Raw genomic sequence first — 24,892 nt, 5'->3', positions numbered from 1 at the left:
AGACAATCTCGCCGACTTGTGGCCTTGTTTCGCCTTGTGCCCGACAGTCATTTCGGCCCTGTAGTGAGATGGGCGAACCTTTGGTCCCGCCAACTTTGACGGAACACCATCTTACTGGGCCTACATAACTGACCAAATACTGAGGATCTGTCACTCCAGCCAACTACATTCGGAGACACGAGTAATACTCGTAGTGCTCATCCCCGTATGGCTCCGCGAAGCAAACAGAAGGCTGCTCCTCCATCCAAGGGCGACAATGTTCAGCCAACAAAGCCCCATCTGCCAGATTGGCCTCCTCTAGCACCTCTCGTTCCTCAGGAGCACCTATTTATCGAGACAGTCGTCCCTGGCCAGATCTTGGTCATCCGAAACCTGTTCACGTCCAGTCTATGCAGAAACTACGTGGCTTTCCTCTCTTCCTTACCCTTGACTACGACACCGGGCAAACCGAAGCGAGGGGAGGCGACCCGAGTCAATGATCGATTCCAGGTTGAAGACCCGAAATTTGCCAAGATGCTGTGGGATTGCACCGGGATGCAGTATCTAGTCAGGTCCTTCGAAGATCAGGCTGTCTTAGGAGGCACGGTGCTCGGGCTGAATCCGAATATAAGAGTGTATCGGTATCGGCCGGGTCAATTCTTCGACAAGCATTATGATGAGAGCAATAAATTACAGTTTGGCGAGCAAAAGCTACCTGCCAAAACTACCTGGACCCTCCTCATCTATCTTACAACATGCGAAGGTGGTGAGACTGCGTTCTATCCAGAACCCCTGAAAAAGGGCGACAGACCTCCTGAGCCGATTGTGGTCGGACTTGAGACTGGGATGGCCCTCCTCCACAAGCACGGCGATGACTGCCTGCTGCATGAAGGCAAAGAGGTCAAGAAGGGCGAGAAATGGGTATTGAGGAGTGATGTCGTGGTGCAGAGGTAGAGTCGAAAGACCAACCAAGCATGCTTGGAAAATCTGATAGTTGTAATCGTCCCGAGCTGCTGATGCTGGAAGCATGTATCGCATATCGAGGCGGGGGACATGATGCTATCGCTTTAAATGCTCTGCATCTGTCTCGGTTGTGCCTTCTCGGGCTTCGGAAAGCATGCTGTCGATGCCCTTGTCCTTGAGGGCTTTCTGCAAATGGTCAGGAATCCGCATAACTAGTGCGAGACCGGGAAGCCCACATACGGTCAGACAACTCTTATACTGCTTGAACAATTGCTCGCATTCGTCAGTGGACGAGTTCCCTCGAATGTATTCTGAAGCACAGACAGATCAGCAGCTGGCAAAAAAAAAAAAAAAAAAATAGGGGAGGCAACAGCCGGGAGGAAAAGGCCTCGTACTCTCAGAATACCACTTCAGAAAGCAGCTGTCATATCTCCTAGCTGCGGATTAGTATCTTGTCGCAAATGCTGGAGATATCCTCCAAAGCTTACTCTTTGACCTCGTTGCATTCAGGCGCGAGCGATGCCGACATATTGAGGCTCAGTCCGTGGCTTGCGGATGGGTAGAGGCAAATGAGAACATGCAACTCGGGCCTGACGCAAGGCTCTTTCTTTGGCGATGCTAGAAGGCCGAAGCCATCGGAATAAACTTTTTCCGTGTAGATCTTCTAGTGACCCACTGGCCGTCACTGATTGGTTCTACTTTTCTACTGCGTACTGTATTCACATGTAAAGTTTACTACTAGGTACCTCCATTACTCGAGAACGAAAGACCTAATTGCCATATTCGGTTTGATCTTAGTGAGTGATCCAATGGCGCTTTGACCTGTGCTATACGTGAGCCTTTGGCCGAGCATCACCGAGCGCTTCGTGAGCGCCCCCTGAGCATCCCACCGAGTGCCTAACCGGGCCCCTCGTAATCGGCTACACCTGCATCTCAACGGTGCATCTGTCTCAGACGGGGCTCAGGGGACCTGGCAGATCGCCTGCCCTTACACTGCTCCTAAACCTCGCAACCTTGGGCTCCGATTTGGGCTCTCATGTAGAGAAGAGGTAAATGAGAGATCCTATTCTGGTCCCCCTTGCTTCCACCTGTGTTCCCCCCGTATTGTAAATTACTCATCAAGTCTGAGCTACTAGGCCTAGAGAGCCCTCCTGAAAGGTCCTTTTCAATGAGAGACTGGCAAGCTACAACCTACTCCTGGACATTCCACACGGACGACAAAGAGCCATAAAAGGAGATTTCAAGCCCATCAATGACGCCCGCAAGCTCAGTGGGGACACGGATCGCCATCGCAGCATGCGGGCTTTCGGTCTATTCGCAGGTGCAGCTTGGGGCGCCGTTCACTGTGTATTGAAGGAGGGTAGAGTTGCGGTGGAATACTTTTTGTGGAGAGAAGGAAGCGTATGACAACGATTGCCCAGTCCAGGCGGCAGGGGTCTAACTAAAATATGTCTGATTGGTGTTATGGCCTGCTTGGATGGCACGATGGCCATGCGAATACTCTCTTTGGCTCGTTGAGCACCTACTATCCTCTGGATCTCTGGTCTGTGACCCAATCTTACAGCCTCAATGACTTGAAAAGGACTCATTCAGGTCCTTATAATCCTTCTGGGTGCGTTGGGAGGTCTCCATAACTGTCACTTTCATCCGTGGAGCAGCTCATTCTCCATCGCAGTCGGTCTTCATGCAACAGCCGGTGCAAACAGTCTCGTTTGTCAAGATACATTTGGTCTTCTCAAAGTCGAAGACGGTACCGTTTGGGCAGCTCTGCATGATAGGGCCGAAGGTGGTGCACATGTAGAACTTTGTGCAATTGAAGGGGAAGGGCATCATTTCACCAAGCTCACAGGTGCCGGTCGGTCGGGGGGGAAAGTCGCACACCACCGATGACGAAGACGAAGAGGCGACGGGGGTTGCTGGTGGGACAGGTTGCTCGACCAAGGTCAGTGGGTTCGAGTCGAGAGCTTTTTGAAGGGCCTCGCCAAATCGGGAAGGATTGGCTATGGCAGATGAGGTGAACAACACCAGGACAAGTGGAAGTGGTACGGTCAACTTGAAGAATTGCATCTTTTCTCGAGGAGGTTGAGGTCGAAGCTCTAAAGCTGCTGTGAAAGACTTGGAAAGCACGAGAGAGAAGAGGGTAAGGTTCTCGAGCAATAGGCAAGATCAGTTCCAGTAGCACGTTAAAGATTCAAGATGCTCGACCCCTAAAGAAGCGCCACCGGTTATTTCTTTCTCTCCCTTTATAGCTGTGGCTCAACTCGAGAGCTCTGACGAAAATGCTAGCTCAAGGCGAGAAACTCTGTCAGGAACCAAAGTTTGCCCTGTGCGATGTGCGATAAGCGACCATCTAGGCGAATTGTTATCAACAAAATCAGAGGTTATTGACGTTTCTCTTTCCTTGGAAGCGATAAGGAAGCTCTCCCAAGGGGCAGAAAAGGTAATTGGGCGCTGGTTTCGTCGGTCTGGTAGAGGACAGATGGAGAAGCTCTCTGGAAAGGAATAGCGAATCGATATCTGAAGTGCCTGGAGCTTGGCGTGCGAAAGTCTATTGGAGCTCCTGCCAATAGGGCCTGGAGTTGAAGCACCCCTGGGGACTTGCTCCCGAAAAGCAAGTGCTTAGCGAGCCCGGAAGAACAAAGCCGAGGGAGGCGACGCTGCGGAGGGCACCGATCTCTCCTCTATCGTACAATATCGGCCGCCCCCGTTCGTGTTTCCAGGGCAAATCTATCCGATGTGTGGATGTGAAGGATGTGTGTTGTCGAAAAGAAAGGTGAAAGGTTGAGAATCTTGCTTCAATTTGCATTTCCTGATGTAAATCTGCAGTGACCTAAATCTCGAGTTGCGGTAGTCGGCCCCAGCGTATATGGAATCTTGGGGTCCGCGCCTCTCTCCTGTTGTACCTGGGCAAGTCGAATATTTTTCGCATTAGCCGCTTCATGTAATGGCGTAGCGAGTCCAAGACCTTTGAGCTGGACAAAAGATCGCTCGTGGCTCTCCTACCTCCGGGCATTGATCATGGCGCCCTTTTCCAGAAACAGGGTCACCCATGGTGACGATGTGTCACGAACCACTAAGCACACTGCGCACGTGACAACCCCTTATTATTTAAGCACCGCATGCTCGTCGCCTGAGGGAAGCTTCCTTTTCCTTCCCTCATGCTTTGAGTCTTAGTTAAGATATACTATCAAGGAATACCTATACCTACCTGCTATCTATCGCTACCCTCTGCTTACTTACATAGGCCGGTCCGAACAGCAATCTTGTTATCACCTAGGGGGTCGTGGGCTGTGCGAAAGAACCCTCTCTCCTCTTATTCCATCTCTCACGAATACACTTTCTTTCCCCTTTTGTTGTAGTCCTTGTTGTACATCCCAAACGTCACTTCTCCATCGGAAGCCCTGAGTCCGCCCACTCCACACTCTGATGGGCTCATCGCTTTCAGTCCATGTATGCTCTCCGTCAACCTCGGCAAGATTTTGAGCGCATTATTCCTGCCCATATCCACATAATCATGTTGGTTGACTACTGGACCCACGTGCTCGTCCCACCAGCAGCATCCATTCGGGATAGACTCGAAAGGGTAGTCAATCGAGAAGCAAATACTTCGGGCCCCGATCTCAGTCATGGCGCAGATCAGCGCAGGTGTGCTGAAGTGGCCAGAGGTTGTGATGAAGACCTGTGTGCCAAAGTAATCGCGTACAAGCCGGTCCTTTCGCATTGGCATATTGGGAAAACGACTGCGGTCCAGCTTGTGGTCGATGCGGTAGAGGTCGTATGGACTGCACAAAGAGTGGTTAATGGTTCAGCTCCTCAGCCTGTCATGAAGGGTAGGCTTGTAATTGACGACAACAACTTACATGTGTTCACCCATGTGTCCGATTATAATCCTCAGATCCGGGAAGCGATCAAGAACGCCACCAGTGATGATGCCGAGAGTGTGCATATTCAGTCGATTCGCGTAGCCCAAGGCCGAGAAGTCTAGCCACGGCCTTCCTTTCCACATCATTTCCCTGATCAGAGGGCTGGACGTTCGGGGGTGGAGATACACAGGTGCTTTCAGTTCATTCGCGACCTTCCAGAACTCGTCATACATTGGGTCGTCGTAGAAAAGCATCGTATTCCCATCTGCTCCAGTACTCTGGTAGTCGTTGAGCATCGCACCCACGAAGCCCTTCTTCTCTGTCATGCATCTACGCAGTTCTCGTCCGGCTTGTGCAGGATCATGCATGCTCAGAGCGGCAAAGGCTGCGAAACGTTTGGGGTTCTTCAGAACTTCGGCTTCAATCTTGTCGTTGGCGACTTCTGCCAACTTCTCAGCGGCGGCTGGGTCGGTAATATTTTGGACACCTGGAGCATTGAGGGACAGCACCATGAATTCGACGTCATTCTCGTCCATCTCCCGAAGACGTTTTCCATGGACGTCGCCCAAGTTTGCATTCAGATCATCCCCAATAACACCTTTCCCAGCAAACTGGCTGGGGTTGAAGCTCTGGAAGGATTCTGGAATGGTCCAGCACTCTTCCAGGGCGATCTTGCCTTTCATTCTGAGTAACCAGTAAGCGAGAACTATTGGGAACAATGAGAAGGGTGCTCCGGCCTTGGTTATCGGGACAGGGGCGTAATCCTAGGATTTTATACCAACTGTCCAACAGCTCCAGTCTGGGCGTGAGAGGAAACGATGTGCCATTTGTTCGGCAGTCCAAGTCGGCAGCTACAACCACACAGTTAGATGCATCCAATAGCCAATGACTTGTATGGTGCACAGGACCTCAATATGGAACGGCATGAAGCTTTGACGTGGAGATGGCTGGCAAAGTGCGGAGTAGATGACCGCCAACAGGAGTTGCTCCAGAAGCCACTTCGGGGAGTTAAGGACTCTCCCCGACACTTCTGCTGTTGCTTGTCGAATCCAGCACAGTAGCTGTGAAATGGGTCCCGGAGCCAATGCCAAATAAAATGGGACTGCTGCGATCTATTTGCCCTGTAATCGCTTGGTCCCAGGCCAAGCACAGGAACTTCGTTGGTACGTATTGTCCCGGGCGTCTCAAGTTGATCGGCCGCAATGGGATCCCAGGATCTTCCGTTCAGAGTAGCTATTGTCGGCGGTGGTATTGGAGGCTTGTGTGCTGCTCTATCACTGCATCACCACTGTGCTGGTGAAGGCATCAAAATTGATGTCTATGAGCAAGCACCACAGTATAAAGAAATTGGTGCTGGTATCGGCATTGGTGTCAATGCAGCAAGATTGCTTCATTCTATCGGCATTGGGGATGCCGTGAACCGCATTGCTGGCAACCGACAGGGTATCTGGATATCTTTTCGTCGGTATGATACTGGAGCAGACATCGTGACAGTACCGGTCAATGACCGTGAGAAAATTCGCCAATGCCCGGTCCATCGTGCAGAATTCTTGGATCTCCTAGTTGACACGATTAAAGCTCGAGAAGCTGCGACCTTGCATACCAACAAGTCTTGTATCAGTGTTACCGTGAGTGCCCTTTACTTCCATCTACGAATCTTGTGTCTGTTCTGACTGCAGCTTCTCAGGACGAAGGCGAGACCGTCACCTTGAATTTTCGGGATGGCAGCACTTCCACAGTTGATTTGGTTGTTGGCTGTGACGGAATCCATTCAAACCTTCGAGCACAATTCAGCTCAGATAATCCTCGTTATGGGGGAAGAATCGCATATCGGGGCCTGGTCCCAATCAGCAAGCTCGAATCGAATTGGCCATTTCCAACCTATTCCGTCAGCTGGTTGGGGAATGATAAACATTTCTTGGTGTTTCCAATCAGTAACAACAGGCTTTTGAACATTGTCGCCTTTGTCGCAATGGAAGAAGAGAAGCTGGGCGGACTAAAGGAGAGCTGGACCGCCACTGGGGAGAAGAATGATCTGGCAAAGGACTTTGAGGACTTTGATCAAACTGTCCGAGAGGTGATCTCTCATATGCCTGAGCATCCCTCAAAATGGGTCTTGAATGACAGGGAACCTTTGCCGCAGTGGGTATTTGCTCGGGGTAAGGTTGTCCTCATGGGTGATGCCGCTCACGCTGTAAGTTTTCAACCCCTCTGCCGCAAAGATTGCCGGCTTGCTAACAGCGGTGCAGATGCTTCCTCATCAAGGTAGGATTCTCGTTACTCGACATCAGTAGAATGCAGAGACTAAACATGACCGCAGGCGCAGGAGCAGGGCAAGCCATCGAAGATGGGTACATTCTCGGTCGAGCACTGCGAGACTATCTCAGCTCTCGCAGTCACAAGGGCGAGGGTCTTGAAAGATGGATGCAGTTGTATCAGAATGTCCGTCTTCCGCGGGCGCAGAGAGCTCAAGCCACAGCAAGACAAGCAGGTCAAGTATATGAGATGCAGACGGAGGAGATGCTGGGGAAGTCGTATGAGGAGTGTCTGCCAATCGTACGCGATAGCTTGAAGGACCGAATGAAATGGGTATGGACTGAGGATATTGACCTGGGATACAATAAGGTGAGGACGGAGATGGGAGAGGAGGAAGTAGAGGTGATGAATGCAGCTACCGAGAGGTGCTAGGCGTGTCCCTTGTACTGTAGCAGTGTAGGTAGCGTTGTAGGTCACAGATATAGAAGGTATAGAAACCTGGCAAGATGCGACGTTCACTTCAGCATATCCCAGAATGTGTTTCAAATGACCGTCTGACAAAAGATGTCTGGCTTCCATCTAGGCGCTTCATGACGCTCGCTCCCTCTGGTCTCTCACCCTCACCCTCTCTCTCTCTCTCTTACTCTTGCTGTACATATACCTCAATCATTTACTAGAGTGCCTCTTTATCTGGTGATGCTACAGTACTATCCAAAGTTCAAGAACCACAACTCGGGCCTATTCTGAAAATGCTGTGATGGACTAGAGCCACCCATCCCATCCAACATCCCCCCGAGATCCATCGCCCAGATTCCCCTACTTTGCTTCGGCTAAGTCGTAACTCAATGGAGCCACAGGCCCCTCCAAAGAAGCGCAAACGAGTCGCGATTGCGTGCCCCGAGTGTCGATTACGAAAGACAAAGTGTGATCACATTGTGTCCAGACAGGTTGATGATGATATGCTCAAGGGAATACCAAAGAGTTCGCAAGCGTACGTGACTCACTCACACCGATGAAGCACTCGACGGATTAGCTTGTTAACGCCCAATCGACCTCAGCTACATTCGTTCTCTGGAGCAAAGGCTTAGGAAGTTCGAGGAGCAGGAAACACGGGCTCATGGCAAACCAGATGAACCAGCGTCCCTGGCCCACCACTCACGGAGGAGCCAGGCGTATTCTTCTCCACCGCCTCTTGTTCAACAGCGACAATCTATCCTGATATCCGCCAACCCTGAGATATTTATGGGGGGATACTCGGGCATCTCGTTCACCCAGCTGATTCTAAATGCTATGAATGGCGCAGATTCAAACAAGCTGGAGGCACAGTCTCTGTCATCTCCACGCGACCCTCCATGCTTCTCCACGCCCTCGGACCTTTTCGCTCTTCCACCTAATTGTCGCGAGTTGATCGATCTGTTTTTTGACTTTCATTATGAGCTGTCGCCCATATTTCATGCACCTACCCTCCTTGTGAAGATCGACCGACTCATTGCCGGTGACGCAACTTACCGGTCCGAACACAGATACATCCTGGCAATCATGAACATGCTTTTGGCCATAGCCGCTTCCCACCAGCGACACAGGACGGAATCGTCGGCCTCTAGTACAAGGGGTTATTACGACGTAGCAATGGCCCTTGTCGGTCCTACCCTCCTATTTGACTGGAAAATCGAGAAGGTCCAAATCCTTTTGCTAGGTGCCAGGTATCTTCAAAGTTCAAGTTCTCCTTCAGAGTGCTGGAATGTACTTGGTCTGGCGATTAGGATTGCATACGGCCTTGAGCTTCATCGGGCACCCGGAGAGGAGTTCGATTGTATCATGCGAGAAACACGAAAACGCGTGTGGTACGCCTGTTATGGTCTAGACCAGTTGCTGAGTATGATCTATGGTAGACCAGCAGCGACCTCATCTTCAACATTTGATACCCCACTTCCAGAAGATTTGGACGACGATTGTATCCAAAAAAGCAGACTACTTTTCCCCAGTCTTGAGGCTCCGTCGACAATGTCGTTTTCAATCCAAGTGTCCAAGCTGTATCGATTACTTGAGTCTGCCGCGTCCTTTGCCGACCCCCCTCTGGAAACTCTGGTGCAGCTGGATGAAGCCTTTGAGTCGTGGTATGCTGGCGTTCCCCCAAATCTCAAAGTCCGGGGCAATATGACCGTGCAAGACGACAAGTGTCTTATCCTAGCTCTCCGAGCAAATATGGTTAGGATCCTCATTCATCGACAGTCCCTCGCCTCCACACTCAGTCTCCTGTCCAAAACCGAGCAAGCATGGAAACATCCTGAGACTCTCAAAAGCAGTATGCTTCAAAACAGTCGACGAATCTGTGTCCAGACAGCCGAGGAAACGATCGATTTGGTTGGTCTTCGATATGACCAGACTAAACATGCTCTTGGGCCGAGCTGGTTCAACCTCTATTATCGTACGATGCCTCTTCGTTTTGATATCTCTTCTTTGGGCTGACTTTGCGATGCAGTATTCAACGCAATATTAATTGTTGTATCACATGTCGTGGATCCAGAATATCGAAACGACAAAAGAGCACTTTCCCAACTAGACCGTGCAATGCAAATGATCAGGCAGATGTCCACAAACCACCAATGTGCACAACGCGCTTACACTTTCCTCCAGCAACTTCTCAGCTTCATGGACAGGTCCTTGCTCGTTGAGGGACGACGCGGCGTAAGCTCCTCGAGACCACAAACCGGAACTGTCTCATCTCCTCTTCTAGAGGGCTCGACCAACAACGACGGTGGCTATGACGACCTGGTGCACCCGGACCTTTTTGCATTTTGGGACATCACCCAAGATCTGACCACCAACCTAGGGACTCAGCTCGAGTCTTACTCTTCTTTAGGGTGCGGAATGTGGTCATGGGATGTCAACGCTCAACATGACATCGCGCAATGAGTTTCAGGCAACACTGGCACAACATATGACAAGAGTCGAGGTTAGCTTCAAGGTCCTGTCCCACTAGGCATGTTTCCTTGGCCCTCACGATGTGAAGGTACTCTTGTGTTCTCATGAGTCGGCCGGTATCTCTCCGTGCACAGTGGAGTCGCCTGAACAGGTTCACAAGCACCAGCTGCTCCTAGTCGTTTCCGCGGCGGCCTCAGGGGGCTAGCGAGGGCTAGCGAGGCGTCCAGACTTTGAGGCCTCATTGATTGGGCAATGGAGGATTTTGCAAATCTCCCAGGATTCTCCGCGTCTCCACAGTTGATACCCCAGCTTCCCGGGGGTCTATCTTAACTCCCCGACCTCTCACCGGTAAGCAATTCGACACATGTTGGCAGTCCTTATTATTTGTACTCTGAAATGTCTCGGTCCGCAAGCGAAGTGGCTCACTACGGCTTATCTGCCTCACGGCTTCCCGCTCTCATTGCCAACCTCCCAACTTGGATCATCAATATTCGCAATGACTGCGATAGAGAAGCCCCAAGTGGCGACCGTTGAGAGCACGAGCAGCTCAGACATTGTCAAGGACGATGTACGTGCCAATTCAGGGGAGTCTGTCATATATCGTGACAGCCATGGCCTTCCGCTTGTGCCACAGCCCTCAGAAGATCCTTTGGATCCATTGAATGTGCGTGAGTGTCCTCTATTGTCAGCCTTGTATTTGCATTTCAAAGGTACCAAATTGATTGAGGAACCAGATATGCTAACAGGCAACAAACACAGTGGAAACTTTGGGTCAAGTGGGTTGTCCTTGCTGAGATTTCTCTTCTGTCATTCCTGGCACTATTGAGCGCATCATTGATAGTAAGGCATCGTCATTGCAAGATTCTTGCTCACAGCAGTGGAATTAACAATGTGTCCAGACCCCGGCTTTTGTACCTCTCTCGCATTTCCTCCATAGAGGCCTCGTGCAAACAGCCTTCGTGACCAGCACCTTCATTGCATGTGTAGGAGTGTCTACGATCGTGTGGAACCCAATATCTAATGTTTACGGACGACGACCTGTGTACATCATCACCGTTGCGATAAGCATAGCAATGTCTGTGGCATCGGGAAAATCAGAGAATTTCAGACAAATTCTGACATTCCGCGCCCTCAACGGATTCTTCGGGGGCGTTCCGCTAGGACTAGGCAGTGCCACTGTCTGCGATCTGTTCTTTACACACGAAAGAGGGTTCTATATGGGAATATACACTGTCTCGTTCATCCTCGGAGGCCACGTTGCTCCAATCATCGGCGGCTACATTGAGAAGGACTTGACATGGCACTGGTGCTTCTACATCCCGGCGATACTCACAGCGGCTGTCCTCGTCCTATTTACCCTCACCGTGCCAGAAACGCTCTACTCCCGCGCGGCTGAAGCGCTTGCGCGACCTCGACGGACCTGGATGCAAAATATGCTGATGCAAGGCAAGGCTCATCCTATGCGGCGTCTGCGCATCATCGACTTCTTTCGACCGATTCAGATGCTGCAATACCCGAGTGTGCTTCTTCCCACAATTTCCTATGCAGTGTCCTTTGCGTATGGCAGTATCCTCTTCATAATCACCAGTGCAAACCTCTTCGGCAAAATCTACCACTTCAAACCCCAGCAGACTGGACTCTTGCTCGGAGTTCCCATCACGGTTGGGAGCATCATTGGCGAGGTAATGTCAGGCGGCTTCTCCGATTGGGTGAGTGAGAGGAGGGCAATAAGAAGAGGTGGTGAACGAAAGCCCGAAGATAGACTGCTGGCGGTACTTCCCGCCTTCATACTCACACCGATTGGCATCATCATCGAAGGTGTCTGCCTCGAGCGGGAAATACACTGGATCGGCGTGGCATTTGGAATCGCCATCGCCAGTGTTGGGTTACAGATTTCCACCACCGTCGTCTACACGTATACCGCAGAGGTGAGTCAGACAATCTGCTCGGGAACAGAGCTGACCAGTTACATATTGTTCGCTAACTCTATATGCAATTCAGTGCTACAAACCACAATCGCCTGAGATTGGCTCGCTGCTGAACTTTGCGAGACAGATCTTCTCCTTCGCCATGGGCTTCTATGCAATCCCTTGGGCTGAAGAGTCCGGCGTGCTGAACGCGTGGGTCGCAATGGCATTCATTGATGTGGCTTTCTTCCTGCCGCTTCTCCTGTTGTTCTTCAGGGGAGAAGACTGGCGGATGAAGCTAGGAGAACCCAAGTTCCATAGAGATCTGTAATCATGCGCAGCGGGGGAAATGTTGTAGTTTGGATCGGCAATGAATGGCCCCGTTGTCCGAGCTACGCAGCCCGTTGGAACCCTTTGAGATAGCGTGCATCGGTGCTACAAAGTAAATATACTTGCACCGCAATCCACAGGACCTCTTATGACCCTTCAGTCCCTCATTCGTCATGTAACAGCCTCACCAATTCATCAAAGACCACTTTCACCTCACCCACCTCATTAGCCCACAGTCCTCCCCCGGCCGCGTCCAACCCCAGATCCTCGCCCATGGCAGCCCTGACGAGGAATTCCCTTCCAGGACCCGGGAACGCCAATCCGACACTCTTCTGCACGACCTTCATCCGGACGCCGCTGAGGACCTGTTTCAGCTGCCCGGCGCATTGTGTTCCCCCGTGGCCGCCGTACGACACGACCATGGCGGGCTTGCCCACCCACTCGTTGAAGAGGTAGTCAATGGCGTTTTTGAGATTGGCCGGGTAGCCCCAGTTGTACTGGGGTGTGACGAAGACGAATGCCTTGTGGGACGTGATTAATCGGGACCACGCGCGGGTATGTTCTAGCCATTTATCGCGATATTACATATGTCAGCGTATTTTCCAATTTCCTTTGATAGCGCGACAATAACAAGAAAAGGGGCGGAGACTGGATAGTTCTACCGGCGCTGAATTCCACCATCGATGGGGGGAAATACGTAGCCGGCACTTCATATGAGAGTCTTACCGTGGGTGTAGTCCTGTGGGTTCGTGATGCGCTGTGGAATGCCGGGCTCATCGAAGAACGGGAGCGGGTGATCCGCCAAGTCGATCAGCGAGAGTTCAAAAGGCCGCTGAGCATCGGGAAACTCGTGTTGGCTGGCTTGCTGTTGTTGTTGGTGCTGCTTGAGGCTCTGGAAAATGAAGGTCCCGATCTGGTCCCCAATCCGCGGCTGGCGCTGCGAGCAGATGACAACACCGATTTTTGGAGGCGGTAGGGTTTCGCAGAGGAGGTCGTTGGTGCTCGGCGGTGGGGAGGAAGACATTTCGTGTGAATGCCCGAGAATCGATTGGTGCTGCGTGTTCAAGTTCTAGGCTGTGATCCTTGTGATTCTGCCAAGTGTGCTCTTGGAAGTAGACGTGGTATTCCTGTTTCGCCCTGTAAATTTATAATGAAAGAGAACGGTTAGTACATATCAGGCTCCCTGTCGAGTCAACGCGGCCTGAAACAGGCTCGGTTTATGAGGTATCTCGTGCGACATTTTTGCGACATTTTGCTCAGTTTCCCTTCAGCCTTGACCTTGGGTGCCACATATGACGGAAAGGGAAAGTGGATATGGGATGATGTTGCGCAGTGTCCAATCATCATGAGGCTGATGGCAGCGACAGTCTCGGTTCCCGCTTGGGACTCGGCCCCATAAAGCTTGGCACAATTGCCAAGTCTCGGTCTTCGGTCTTACACGAGGCGCCTTGCACGGTGACCACCGAAGCAGCTGGGGCCTGACATTTCTAATGGTTTGAAGCCAACGGGTGGACAGTGTTGGAATATGTTGCGCTGTGACCAATCAGCACCATCTCTCGAGATACGAGGCTGACAATGCTCGGAGGCCCCTTGCTAATGAGGTTGGGACTGTTGACTGAGGAATAATGTGAGCTGTGCACCGAGAAAATGATATAAAAGGACCGGTCTCAACCCTGAACATTATCCAAGGGATACAAGACAGATATAGCACAGCAATAGCCAAAAGTATCAGCAGGCAGCAGATCTCATACAGCAAAGACATCATGAGTCAAAGCAACATCCGGGTCGCAATAGTTGGAGGCGGTCCCGCTGGCCTCACACTGGCACGCCTCCTTCAACTCAACAACCTCCATTGCTCTGTTTTCGAGCTTGACACCGATTCTCTAGGACGAGACCAAGGCGGAACAGTCGACTTACACCCACGAGGAGGACAGCTCGCCCTGGAGCATGCAGGTCTGACGGAAGAATTCAAGAAGCTCTCTCGTCCAGAAGGTGAAGCACTGAAGTTGCTCAAGTACGATGGCACCGTCCTATACGACGAGAATATGATCGGCACCAATCGACCCGAGGAATACGCCAATCGCCCAGAAATCGATCGAACAAAGTTGCGGCAGTTGCTTCTCAACTCACTGAAGCCGGGGACCGTGGTGTGGAATAGAAAGCTGCAATCTGTACAGATGTCGTCTTTGCAGGCCGGAAAATATGACCTCATTTTCCAAGACAGCAGGGAGAAAGGATTCGACCTCGTCGTTGGCGCTGACGGTGCTTGGTCCAAAGTCCGCTCATTTCTCACAGACCAGCAACCATATTACTCGGGCGTTACCGCCATTGAGCTGTGGGCGGAGGATATCGATACAAGACACCAATGGTTGAGCAACTTCGTGGGTGCAGGAAACTGCTTCATGTTCGATGAGGGCCGGGCAATTCAATGCCAGAAACTGGGAAACAACAGCATTCGAGTTTACGCCGGAGTGCGGCAGCCTGAAGAATGGCTTGAGAAATGCGGCATCGATTGGTCTTCGCCGGTAACGGCAAGGCAAAAGCTCGTTGAACAGTATTATGCCGACTGCGGCGACGAGCTGAAGCAAGCCATCTTGGACGCTAACGATAAGCTCATTCCTCGCCGGATGTGGATGCTGCCCGTCGGCTTTCGATGGAGGTGCGACGGAGGAGTGACATTACTAGGAGACGCAGCTCATGTGATGACCCCTTTTGCTGGCGTTGGGGTCAACCTTGCCATGGTTGATTCATTGGACCTTGCAAATGCTATCGTCGGCTGCGGCGGAGACAGGGAAAAGTTGTCAGATGCTATCCAAGCATATGAGGGTGAGATGCTAAGCCGGGCAGAGCAATTCGCGAAGAAGACCTACAAGGGTCTGATAAATCATTTCAGCGCTGATGGGGCTCAGGAAATGGCCATGCGTATGAGAAGAGGATAGGACAATCCCTTGGAATTGTTGACCAATGCTTGGTCTTGATGGATTGATTGAGACCGAGCGCGTGGAGTCAAGTGTATGAGGACGTTGATCAGTGGCTGTAAGATCTTACTTAGCTGCGTACTTCTCGCTGTGTTCGAATTCAGTGTCGAGCCACAGCTGTCGCAACCCAAATTCGAGAGGTTTTGCTGCGACCAAAGACTTGTCTCGAACAAACTGTAAAGCTTGGTACATCATTTTTCTTCGTTTCGCCTGTGCCTGTTGATATCCAAGGACGTCCACCCTGAGGTTACCCCAGTCCGAGTTTAACTGGGCCTGCAATGTGTCTAGTTTTATCATTATGGAATTGGACACGCAGTCAACGACAGCAAGAAGAAGGTCATCCCGCACGGAGCTGTTTCTGATAGTTTCAATCCTGGTTGGGCCCACGGCGTCTGAAATAGAGCGCAGAGGTGCAATTTTGGTGCTATACCACCACTCGAAGGCGTGTTTCATGGATGATATCTGAAGGATTGCGTTCTGGTGCCGTTTTTTGAGCCCAACTGGGTCAACATCTCCGTCCAAGAGTTGGTCTGCCGTGCTTGTGGCTTCCCGAATCAATCCGGGCACGTCGACAAGGAATTCACAAAGCTCAGATCGAAGTGAGATACTAGCCTGCCCCTCGGTGCCGATGGAAGTGGGAGGGCTCTCCAGAGACTGGCGCCACTCTCGCCTTGACAAAAAGCATTCCTGTCCAAGACTTGCATCGTGAAGAATCTTCGGCGGCTTAGTCAACCGCAATCGAGCACGGGGTGTCAGTACAAAGGATATAAGTACTCACAAACCAAGCTCGCTGCGACTCGAGCATCGCCCTTTCGAAGGAGTGAATGAATCGCGCGGCGCCATGTTCTTGGATAAGGAGTTTCGTTCCCATGCAGAGTTGAGTCCATCGTCCAACATCATCGTTCAGCACAAGCTGGAAGGTCAGTTCCTGATGCGGCTAACTCATCGACAATAAAGATCGAAACTTTCTATTCTCACCTCGCATGTCTGCAGAATAATGGACGCACATATCGTTTCGGCCTCTGCGCGTATATGCCGTATGCCCAGCGACTTTCGAAGAGAGTGCAAACTCCGGGCGTACAACTGAAGGCACTTCTTTGAGGGCGTTTGGTCTGATCTGAGAGAGTCCGTGTAGATGCTGCACAGACACGAAACCGCATCGTCCAGTGCAGCACTGCAGCCCAGCCGGGACGGAATCATACCATAAAATCTTCCATGAGATTTGATGGGGAAGGTGTGCCTGTTCTGCGGCTCATCCAGTATGTAGCATAGAGTCGAACGTATCTGGTCAACGGGAAAAGCTAGCGGCCACTCAATGGCATTCCATGATCTCGGATTGAGAGAACCGTTGCCTTGGTCGATGGGATTGACTTTAAAGGTTAACCATTCATCGACTGCTGCTTCGTGCTGACCGACATCTTCAAAGATATACTTCTTTTTGCGGTAGAGCAATGCAAGCGATCCACCCTCGTCAATGAATTTCCATCTTTTGGGATAGCCTGGGCATTTCCAGCCTGCTTTTATGCATGCTGAGCATGAAGGTGTCTCTTCACCGCACTTGACCAACCAAAGTCAGCATAAATATGGGTTTTCTCGCCGGAGTGCTAGACTGTGCCAACCTCACCTTCTTCTTGCGTTTCCGACACGTCGCGCAACCAGTACTTTTAAGCGCTCCCACCATATCCAAGGATGTGAATGGAGATTACAGGGCAATTCATGATCCCTCTTAATGGTTCTTCAGGTTTGCAGTGGCTTTGAATTAGTAATGTAGTCAACAAATGGTGAGTTGACAAGTTGGTACAAGGCTCAGATGGCGCAGTGAGCGCCGAGGCGCCTACATTTTAGGCGGCTAATGATCGACCGTAGATTATTACACTTGGCCCCGTCTAAACTCCGCCGTTGTTTTTAGTGGAGAACCTTCGGTTCATCCCTGCGGTCTTCAATCCTGCAAATTGTCTGAAATCTTTCTGCTCAGATCTCCATTCCTGTTACTACCAGGGGTGGTTAACACAGTGGTCCAACGACCTTGCTACCCACAGCGTAATGGGATTCGGGAGGAGTTGAGACAAGCACCGCTCTATCATGGACCTGACTGCGGACTTCAAGTCCTTTCAGGATCTGGTCCAAGCCTCTCTCATCAACGTAACAAGGAGCGCGACCCAAGTGTCCAACCAAGATCTGGGGTTCCATCGCTCCTCTAGCGACAAGCTGTCTCGCGCCCTTGATCGTCAAGATGCTCATCTTCTGCGCCTGACAAACAAACTCCTCAAGGCTGCCACTCAGGACACGCCACTCAAACAACCTACATTAAAAGATCAGGACAGCGTCGAGGATAACTGGCGTGGCGTTGTTGATGTTGTGGATGGTCTACTTGAGAAAGCTGACTCTGCACTTGATGAGTTCTCGGGCATCATTAAACCACAGGGCACAACCCCCCAGGATGTCGACTCCTCTCCCAGACCTACAAAGACTGGCTTGGGTTTTCAGAGATGGGCTGCAGGCAACATGCAAAAACCTCAAGCCTTCTTTGACAGACAGGTGAACAACTCTGACCCCAGACCCTTCAGGCCATTGCTTAAGACGAAGCCTCATGCTCTCGTTCCGCTGGAAGAAAGCATAGGAAATGAGGATACAGGGTATGGTCCTCACTATCTTTCCGGCGCATTTACTCACTCCACGTCCAGATACAACCACCCGTACGCACGAGAAATCGAGATCTACCGGTACCCCCCTTCCGTCTACAAATTCAAGCAGCCGATACCTTTTGGGCCAATAGATGAAAGCGAGCACGTCTTCGTGGATACGGAAGAAGGCGTCCTAGAGATGCTCGAAGAGCTCAAATCGGCTGAAGAGATCGCAATCGATCTAGAACACAATGACTTACGCTCTTACGTCGGGATGGTCTGTCTTATGCAGATCAGCACACGCAAAAAGGACTGGATTATCGACACATTGAAACCATGGCGTGAGAATCTGCAGATCCTCAACCAGGTGTTCGCAAACCCGAAAATTCTCAAAGTGCTACATGGTTCAAATATGGACGTCATCTGGCTGCAACGCGACTTGGGCCTATACATCGTCGGTCTCTTCGACACCTATCATGCAGCTTGTGCTCTGCAGTTCCAAGGGAAAGGTTTAAAGCACCTTCTTCTCCGGTTCGCAAATGTCCATGCTCAAAAACAGTACCAGCTTGCGGACTGGCGGGTGCGCCCTCTCCCCAAGGACTTGATCGACTATGCGCGCTCCGACACACACTATCTGCTCACCATTTATGATCACATGCGAAATATGCTTGTCAATGGATCGTCACACAATGTCAACCTTACAGACTATGTCCTATCGCAGTCGAAGAAAGAAGCCCTTCAAGTCTATACTCGTCAAATGTATGACCTCGAAACAGGCGGCGGCCCGCTTGGTTGGTTCGGGATGCTCACCCAGAGATTCGTCAGTCTGAGTAAAGAGCAGCTCGGGGTCTTTCGTGCTCTTCACGCGTGGCGAGACCGCAAAGCACGTGAGCTGGACGAAGGTGTTCAATTCATCCTGCCCAATAGGACATTGTGGCTGGTGGCTGAAAACATGCCGACCTCGGTGTTCAATTTCCACCAGAGCTGCAGAGGGGAGTCAAAGCTTGTCTCGGACCGTATCCCTGAGATTATCGAGATTGTCAAGCAAGGCAAGACTGAGGGCAAGGATGGCAAATCGCACGAAGAGGTGGTCCGGCACTGTGAGAAAGTTCTTGGATTGACAGCCCGCCGACCACGAGAGAAAAAGCAGCAACCTCAGAGCACATTTTCTGGTTTGGGCGCTACTTTGAAACATCTAGCGGCCACCTCAACTTCAGCGCCACTGGAGCAAGGTGATTCAGTGGCCACCGCGGAAAGGACGTCTGCGTCGATGTTCTGGGGCGGTGTAATGCCTCAATATCATCAGCTCCCTACAGACATTGCCGCCGCAACTATCGCGCTCTCCTCAATCGCCCCGCTTCGACTGCTTGCCACTATCGAAGAAGCCAACACGGGAGACAGAACTTTCAGCCAGCCCATATTCAAATCAACCCAAGCCGAAATACTGGCAAATACACTTCCATACCTCCCTCCAACACCAAAAGACAGATTCCGCTCCAAAGCCGATGAAATTTTCACGCTCAACGAGTTGTCACGTTCAAAGGGGAAGAAGAGGAAGACAGACGAAGTCAACGAGGATATTCCTACCCCTGATGGGGTGAACAGCACCGCAACAGGGAATACAACAGCTAGAGACACTGTTGCGGTCCCAGCGTCCACCGTTTCGCCTCAGACCTCCCTTGCTCTCGATGCCGACAATAACCCGGAATTCGATGCAAAACGTCAAGCGAAGAAACAGAAAAAGGCCGAGAAGAAGGCTCGGAAAGAGGCCGAAAAAGCTGCAGCTGTGGCCGAATCACAAGCTGTGCAGCCGTTTGATTATGCCAGTGCGCCATCCTTGCTGGTTCCTGGTCCACAAGGACAGCAGGCACCGCAAAAGAAGATCTTGAACCCTTTTGCAAAAGCATTGGATACGAGCACTGGGGCTAGACGAGGGAAGATGGGCAAAGAGCTGCAAGGGAAAAGTATGACTTTCACTTCTTGAGGAAGGCAAATGTTAGCTCTGTTCTAATATCATACTGCCTTTCTATGCCCTGCAACAAGCTCGCACTGTACCAAACAGTGGCATACGTTGAGGACAAAGACTCTAACCTAGTCTGGTGATCTCTCGAGTCTTCAGTATGTCCAACCAAGCAACGTATCGCAAGCCAATATAATCTCATTGAGTTCGACTTCTCAATCAGCCCTCCCGTTCCTGTTCGTCTTGGCTGTTTTTGGGGGGTTTCTTTTTTATGTCCTAGTACACCTTTTTACCGTACCTCGTATGGCGGTGACCTTGTTGTGTCTGACTCTTTTCGTTGTTGTGATCTCAGACGCCGCTTGCACCCCTGAGAAAGCCTAGCCAAGCTCGACACTGTCTGAAGCCCTATTCATACAGGAGAGTATGCTTGACCCTCGTTCCCGTGCGCGTTTTCTTTCGGGGGGGATGACAAACGTGGTAGCTTGGTTTTGGCCCGTTTGGTTCCCGCTCGTGTGTGGCAGACAAGAATATCCGGTGTGGGAAATGTCGCCTGCGACTGTAGGTCTCAAGTGGATGGAAACCAGGTTCGCAAGTGATCATCCCATTCTCCCTGCCCGGCGAGATACAGACGGAGGCTCGTCTGCATTTCATACTCACCTTCGGGGTTGCCTGGAAGAGGCTCGGGTTCGCCGAAAACGCGATGATCTTGACACTTGAACCTAAATTCGACTCCCTTGGGCCCGGTTGTTCCTCTGAAATCAAGACGCAGCGAATTGGGATGCTGACGAATCGCATCGAAGACTGGCTTCAGCGCAAGAGTGCCTCCTCTAGGCCACTCGAAATCCTCGAATGAGAGAAACTGTAGTCGGCCACATTTCCCCAGGATACTTGCCAGTGCCGCAGCAGGAAATATCAGATTCTTCACACACAACCGGCGAAGAGCTGGCAGGTTCATGTCCAAACACGTGTGCCAGGGAAGGCGGATGAATCGGGTGTTCCTATCGGCGTTTTCTATGGTCAAAACCTGGAGGCTGTTCTGCGCCTTTGTCACTAAAGCAGAGAATAGTGAACAGGCACGACTGATAATTACGGGTTGAATGGCCATGTCAGCACCACTGTGCGGGAGATAGGGTTCCTCCTGGAGAGTGAGCTGGGTCATAGAATTCAACTGAAGCTGGGAGTTCCACAAATCCCCCAGTCCCTGGCCACGCATGACGTTGCAGTCAAGCGCGAGGTCTCCAATCCGTACTTGAGCGCCTGCGAGACACTGCGTAACGGCCTTGATGAGCATGACTTGGCCATAGGAGCTCATCTTGCTGAGAAGGAAGATCTTGCGGTCACAAAAGGGACAAGGCTTATCTATTCGATTGTTGAGGTCGTAGACCCATGGAGGCCACAAACCAGGCATGTTGCCAACGACGAAGGACGAGGCCTGTGAGAATTGTTTCAATAGCCTGATCCAAGCGGACTGCAGACTCCCGTTCAGTACAACGTCCTTGTCGCTAGCTGCACATTCTTCGTAAATGCTAAAGGCGGCCGACTTGGAGAGCATGATTCCAGGACTTGGAGCACCGAACTTGAGATACATATACCAGATCTGGCTCCACTTCGCAGTGTCACCAGAATGGTTCGAACTGACTTGACAGAGGTGTACAGCCAACAGCGACCGGAAATCTTCGGAGGTGAGGTCTGGCGAACATAGGGATGGCTTAAAGATGACCTTCTTCACAAACTGCCCGAACGTAGCAAAGTCGGTTTTCAACACACGGTCCAGGTGCTCTGCGGTTGCATATAGTGTGATGTGACTAAACAGGACAGACTTGATGATGGCCATATTGGCGAAACATCGAGAGGTGAGCCGCAGGTTCTGGAGGGTGCGTCGTGCAGGCCTAGGGAAGAAGTCAGTCACCTAGCCCGAGCAGTTGTTCGGTCATGCTCACAGATTGAGGCTCGATTGGCTGCCATCTTCCATAGAGTTGCCTATCTTTACATCATTTGTCAATTGCCGTATAATCAGATAGAGGATTGAAGGATCCAGCTGGACTGTTGAAGAGGACATTTTTTGGCTGATGAACGTTGGGTAGAACTTTAGAGTGAGTAGAGGGAGGTCGAGAGTAAGGAGCAGAGGTAGATGCAGCCGTCCGTCCAGCTGCTTGTGCTTTGTCAAGTAAATGCTATCAGAATAGTATAGATGGCGAAAGAAGGTAACATAGGACGAGTAGATGCCTAAATTGATCTGCCACTGCTGTATGAGATCTCGTTCACATAAGGTCAGGCACAGGCAAAAGGGTTAGAGGGCGTTACACAAACAAAGGACTTAGCAGGCCTCCACACGAGTGAAGTTGAAATTCATGATTCCTCTAACACACCATCAACATCCGCCAAGACAAGACCGACTGGAATGCGAGCTTAACCTTCGAAACGCCAATCTACAATACTCGGGTTATATCAAAATCTGGCCTTCGTCGTCCCAGCACTCGCGGAAGACATCCTGTTACTCCTGGGAAACTGAGAGCCGCAGTCAGGAAGAGGCGGCAGCGCAGGGTCAGCGTCGCCTGCGCCGTCCACTCATTGTTTCTCACACGGCCATCTCGGCCTGTAGTTTCCGTAATTCTTCTTCCTCGTCCTCTTCCACTGTCGAGGGTTTGTTGCCAACTGTAGAACGGTCAGTTTCTCTTGAATGTTGAGCCTCCAAGGGCGACTTACTTGGACCAGCAGAAACGGTGGGGAGTCGGTTGATTTCGCCTGTAACCGGTGTCGGGCCAGTCTTCAACATTCTCTCGTCCATGGCCTCTTGCTCCAACCCTTCCAGCTCTTCCTCCAAATCAGCCTCGTCTATAGGTTCGCCAATGGGAGCGTTTGTGATTGCATTGGCGATTTCTTCGCCGAGCGCGTGCTGCTCGCGTAGCTCATCCATGGTCTGATCCACCCTGTCGATGGTCAAGTTTCCGTGGATCTGTTTCATGGCTTGTCCTGCATTCTTCATAGCATTAAGCGTCTCCTGGTTGATGTTGGCGGCCTCGATGGAATAAATTTGTTGTTCCACCTGAGCGATCTGGGCGGATGTCTGTTCAAGTGTGCGTTCATGGAGTTTTTTGCGCCGCAGAGCAGCTTTGGCAGCTAGAGTACAAGAAAGATATCGTGTTAGGATGGACACTATGGCTGAACAGGGATGCTGGATTCCTTACCGGCTTTATTTGAGGTTATATTCTTTCTTGCTATTGCATCTTGTTCTGCCATCTGATTCTCTAGGTGCTTCTCCCTCTTTTGCAGCATATCAAGTTGAGACCGCAGCTGCAGGATGGCCTTTTTGGGAGCATCTTTTCTGGCTTGGGCTGCTGCCCCGCCAAACCAACCCCACATATCGATTGATAAAGGATGGTGCTTCGTGAGGGTGTCGTAAGTAGGGACGTAGGAATGGTCTTGTTGCGAGGCTGGAGTGACCTGGTCACGATAGAGAGCGGTTCCGGCGTGGTAGAGTCACTTCCACCCGCTTCGATCGATATCGCGTGTACAGCCGTTAGCAAATCTGACGGTAATGAATTCAGTCCCCAGATGAGGAGCAAGCAGCAGGCGTCAGGGGGGGGGAACACTGCCAAAGGGAGCGGATATCCTATGTCACAGGAGATTACAAGATTAGGAGAGACGCTTGAGAAGAAGAGGCGTTGCTTTGGTGAGAGCCTGGTCCCGAGATCACAAAGTCCAGAGGCCATGACATCGCCAGTCTGCCGAACACCAAGTGGGTTCCGGGCAAGAGTGGCATTGACAGGGCAGGTATTCCGAACATCACGTGCCCACGGGATGTCGTGGTATCTACCCGGTAATACGCCCGCCATAAACTCTCTCTGACAGACGCGTTGAAGTCCTTCCGGTACTGGAAGCGCCGTCATTGTCTTCCTTCGTGCCGATCAAGAAGATAGGTATCAAGTCACAAGCATGTACAGATTGCCATGACCGAAAGCGTACCAAGCGCCCCCACCCCAAGCAAGCTGGTCTTCATTCACGAAATAGTATCACTTCCTGCTGCGAGCAAGGTGAGGTTACTAGGCTGGTATGCTTCCCGAAACTCCTGCAGCCATACTGTTGACATGTGCTTGACAGCGTTGTGCAATATGATGCCATCAAGGGCCAGCTCCTTCTCGAACATGCCTATCCAAGAACCTCTAGCCCGACTCCTCGAATATGGATTGACGTCAATCTTGTCCTTGAAAATGTGAAACCGGCTCTTCTGGACCCAGGGACTTGGATCAACGCAATCGGGTATACTCGGGCTTCGATGCCTCAGAATGGAAAAAAGAGCACGAAAAGGTCGCAGATTATACAAGGCACAGTATTCGTGCAGGCTGTCTTAATCTGGGATGCAATTGCCGTCAGAATCGAAGACTACGAAGATATTTTGGAAGAAGAAAGGCGTGTGCGGCGAAGACTTGAGTCCGAACGCGAATGACATCGGGAGTGTTTCCCATAAGCTCGAGATATATGGTGCCGACCCCCAATATGCCGCACCAGAGGACACAGGTTCCGCAAGTTTTCCATCTCGCTTGTTAGAGAGATGTCCGATAGTCAACGGCATTGAGGCACCCCTGTGCTTGAAGCGATCAAGCATTCGTGGTTGATCCCGGCATTGGCATTTCGAAATCGCCTAGCAGGAACAGCAAATTGTGTCTCATAAAAATTCTGCCTTGGACTGCAGTTTCCTGAATTTGGCCCAACATTTTCAGCTTTGTCTCAAGACGCCTGCATGGAAGCCATCCTCTTCTTGACCGTGTATGATGCAGGCATGCTTTGTCTCAACACATGATGCTTCCTCGATCGCACAGATTGTAAGATCATGATATCAAAGGACTTCGGGATCTGCTACTAAGCTCTGATCTGCTCAGCCGACTAGGTCCAAACTTGCCTAACATCCATCCTCATGCTTTGGGGTATGGAGCTCTACTCCCAACATTTCAATCCTTGTCTCGTGTTTGGTCATATGTCTCCGAAGGTGGTGTCTCTGTGACTTACAGGACGGGTTTTCCAATCATACTAGACCTGTCAGGACCGTCCCCTAGCAGGTGGGTCAGGTTCAGCCTCAGGTTCGAGTTGTTCCTATTGCTTGAAATAA

At 51.2% G+C, this 24,892-nt stretch overlaps 13 protein-coding genes across 13 annotated transcripts; 6 read left to right on the top strand and 7 right to left on the bottom strand.

Annotated features, from left to right (window-relative positions):
- Positions 1-207: 207 nt before the first annotated feature.
- Positions 208-933, top strand: Z517_11414 (uncharacterized protein; the record flags this gene model as incomplete). The annotated part of the gene is made up of 1 exon (XM_013422998.1): positions 208-933. The coding sequence occupies one exon, from the start codon at positions 208-210 to the stop codon at positions 931-933; it is 726 nt and encodes a 241-aa protein (XP_013278452.1).
- A 105-nt stretch (positions 934-1,038) lies between these two features.
- On the bottom strand, positions 1,039-1,471 carry Z517_11413 (uncharacterized protein; the record flags this gene model as incomplete). Its single annotated transcript, XM_013422997.1, has 4 exons — positions 1,039-1,128; positions 1,183-1,253; positions 1,338-1,375; positions 1,431-1,471. 4 exons carry the CDS (start codon positions 1,469-1,471, stop codon positions 1,039-1,041), a joined length of 240 nt encoding a protein of 79 aa, XP_013278451.1.
- Positions 1,472-2,601: 1,130 nt separating this feature from the next.
- Z517_11412 (uncharacterized protein) lies at positions 2,602-3,009 on the bottom strand (the record flags this gene model as incomplete). The annotated part of the gene is made up of 1 exon (XM_013422996.1): positions 2,602-3,009. The coding sequence occupies one exon, from the start codon at positions 3,007-3,009 to the stop codon at positions 2,602-2,604; it is 408 nt and encodes a 135-aa protein (XP_013278450.1).
- A 1,258-nt stretch (positions 3,010-4,267) lies between these two features.
- On the bottom strand, positions 4,268-5,488 carry Z517_11411 (uncharacterized protein; the record flags this gene model as incomplete). Its single annotated transcript, XM_013422995.1, has 2 exons — positions 4,268-4,724; positions 4,803-5,488. 2 exons carry the CDS (start codon positions 5,486-5,488, stop codon positions 4,268-4,270), a joined length of 1,143 nt encoding a protein of 380 aa, XP_013278449.1.
- A 519-nt stretch (positions 5,489-6,007) lies between these two features.
- Positions 6,008-9,977, top strand: Z517_11410 (uncharacterized protein; the record flags this gene model as incomplete). Its single annotated transcript, XM_013422994.1, has 7 exons — positions 6,008-6,433; positions 6,493-6,999; positions 7,055-7,070; positions 7,126-7,430; positions 7,919-8,052; positions 8,120-9,489; positions 9,544-9,977. The coding sequence occupies 7 exons, from the start codon at positions 6,008-6,010 to the stop codon at positions 9,975-9,977; spliced, it is 3,192 nt and encodes a 1,063-aa protein (XP_013278448.1).
- A 505-nt stretch (positions 9,978-10,482) lies between these two features.
- Z517_11409 (uncharacterized protein) lies at positions 10,483-12,224 on the top strand (the record flags this gene model as incomplete). Its single annotated transcript, XM_013422993.1, has 4 exons — positions 10,483-10,650; positions 10,746-10,826; positions 10,886-11,914; positions 11,988-12,224. The coding sequence occupies 4 exons, from the start codon at positions 10,483-10,485 to the stop codon at positions 12,222-12,224; spliced, it is 1,515 nt and encodes a 504-aa protein (XP_013278447.1).
- Positions 12,225-12,387: 163 nt separating this feature from the next.
- Positions 12,388-13,247, bottom strand: Z517_11408 (uncharacterized protein; the record flags this gene model as incomplete). Its single annotated transcript, XM_013422992.1, has 2 exons — positions 12,388-12,785; positions 12,950-13,247. 2 exons carry the CDS (start codon positions 13,245-13,247, stop codon positions 12,388-12,390), a joined length of 696 nt encoding a protein of 231 aa, XP_013278446.1.
- Positions 13,248-13,986: 739 nt separating this feature from the next.
- On the top strand, positions 13,987-15,162 carry Z517_11407 (uncharacterized protein; the record flags this gene model as incomplete). The annotated part of the gene is made up of 1 exon (XM_013422991.1): positions 13,987-15,162. The coding sequence occupies one exon, from the start codon at positions 13,987-13,989 to the stop codon at positions 15,160-15,162; it is 1,176 nt and encodes a 391-aa protein (XP_013278445.1).
- A 105-nt stretch (positions 15,163-15,267) lies between these two features.
- Z517_11406 (uncharacterized protein) lies at positions 15,268-16,882 on the bottom strand (the record flags this gene model as incomplete). The annotated part of the gene is made up of 4 exons (XM_013422990.1): positions 15,268-15,915; positions 15,980-16,114; positions 16,180-16,758; positions 16,826-16,882. 4 exons carry the CDS (start codon positions 16,880-16,882, stop codon positions 15,268-15,270), a joined length of 1,419 nt encoding a protein of 472 aa, XP_013278444.1.
- A 401-nt stretch (positions 16,883-17,283) lies between these two features.
- Z517_11405 (uncharacterized protein) lies at positions 17,284-19,809 on the top strand (the record flags this gene model as incomplete). The annotated part of the gene is made up of 1 exon (XM_013422989.1): positions 17,284-19,809. One exon carries the CDS (start codon positions 17,284-17,286, stop codon positions 19,807-19,809), a length of 2,526 nt encoding a protein of 841 aa, XP_013278443.1.
- A 541-nt stretch (positions 19,810-20,350) lies between these two features.
- Positions 20,351-21,844, bottom strand: Z517_11404 (uncharacterized protein; the record flags this gene model as incomplete). Its single annotated transcript, XM_013422988.1, has 2 exons — positions 20,351-21,674; positions 21,726-21,844. 2 exons carry the CDS (start codon positions 21,842-21,844, stop codon positions 20,351-20,353), a joined length of 1,443 nt encoding a protein of 480 aa, XP_013278442.1.
- A 519-nt stretch (positions 21,845-22,363) lies between these two features.
- Positions 22,364-23,148, bottom strand: Z517_11403 (uncharacterized protein; the record flags this gene model as incomplete). The annotated part of the gene is made up of 3 exons (XM_013422987.1): positions 22,364-22,440; positions 22,492-22,905; positions 22,974-23,148. The coding sequence occupies 3 exons, from the start codon at positions 23,146-23,148 to the stop codon at positions 22,364-22,366; spliced, it is 666 nt and encodes a 221-aa protein (XP_013278441.1).
- A 587-nt stretch (positions 23,149-23,735) lies between these two features.
- Positions 23,736-24,232, top strand: Z517_11402 (uncharacterized protein; the record flags this gene model as incomplete). Its single annotated transcript, XM_013422986.1, has 2 exons — positions 23,736-23,836; positions 23,887-24,232. 2 exons carry the CDS (start codon positions 23,736-23,738, stop codon positions 24,230-24,232), a joined length of 447 nt encoding a protein of 148 aa, XP_013278440.1.
- Between the last annotated feature and the right edge of the window lie 660 nt (positions 24,233-24,892).

Source organism: Fonsecaea pedrosoi, assembly GCF_000835455.1.
Source record: "Fonsecaea pedrosoi CBS 271.37 unplaced genomic scaffold supercont1.8, whole genome shotgun sequence".
In the NCBI taxonomy this organism is placed as follows: Eukaryota; Fungi; Ascomycota; class Eurotiomycetes; order Chaetothyriales; family Herpotrichiellaceae; genus Fonsecaea; species Fonsecaea pedrosoi.
This window is presented reverse-complemented; position numbering and strand designations above follow the sequence as displayed.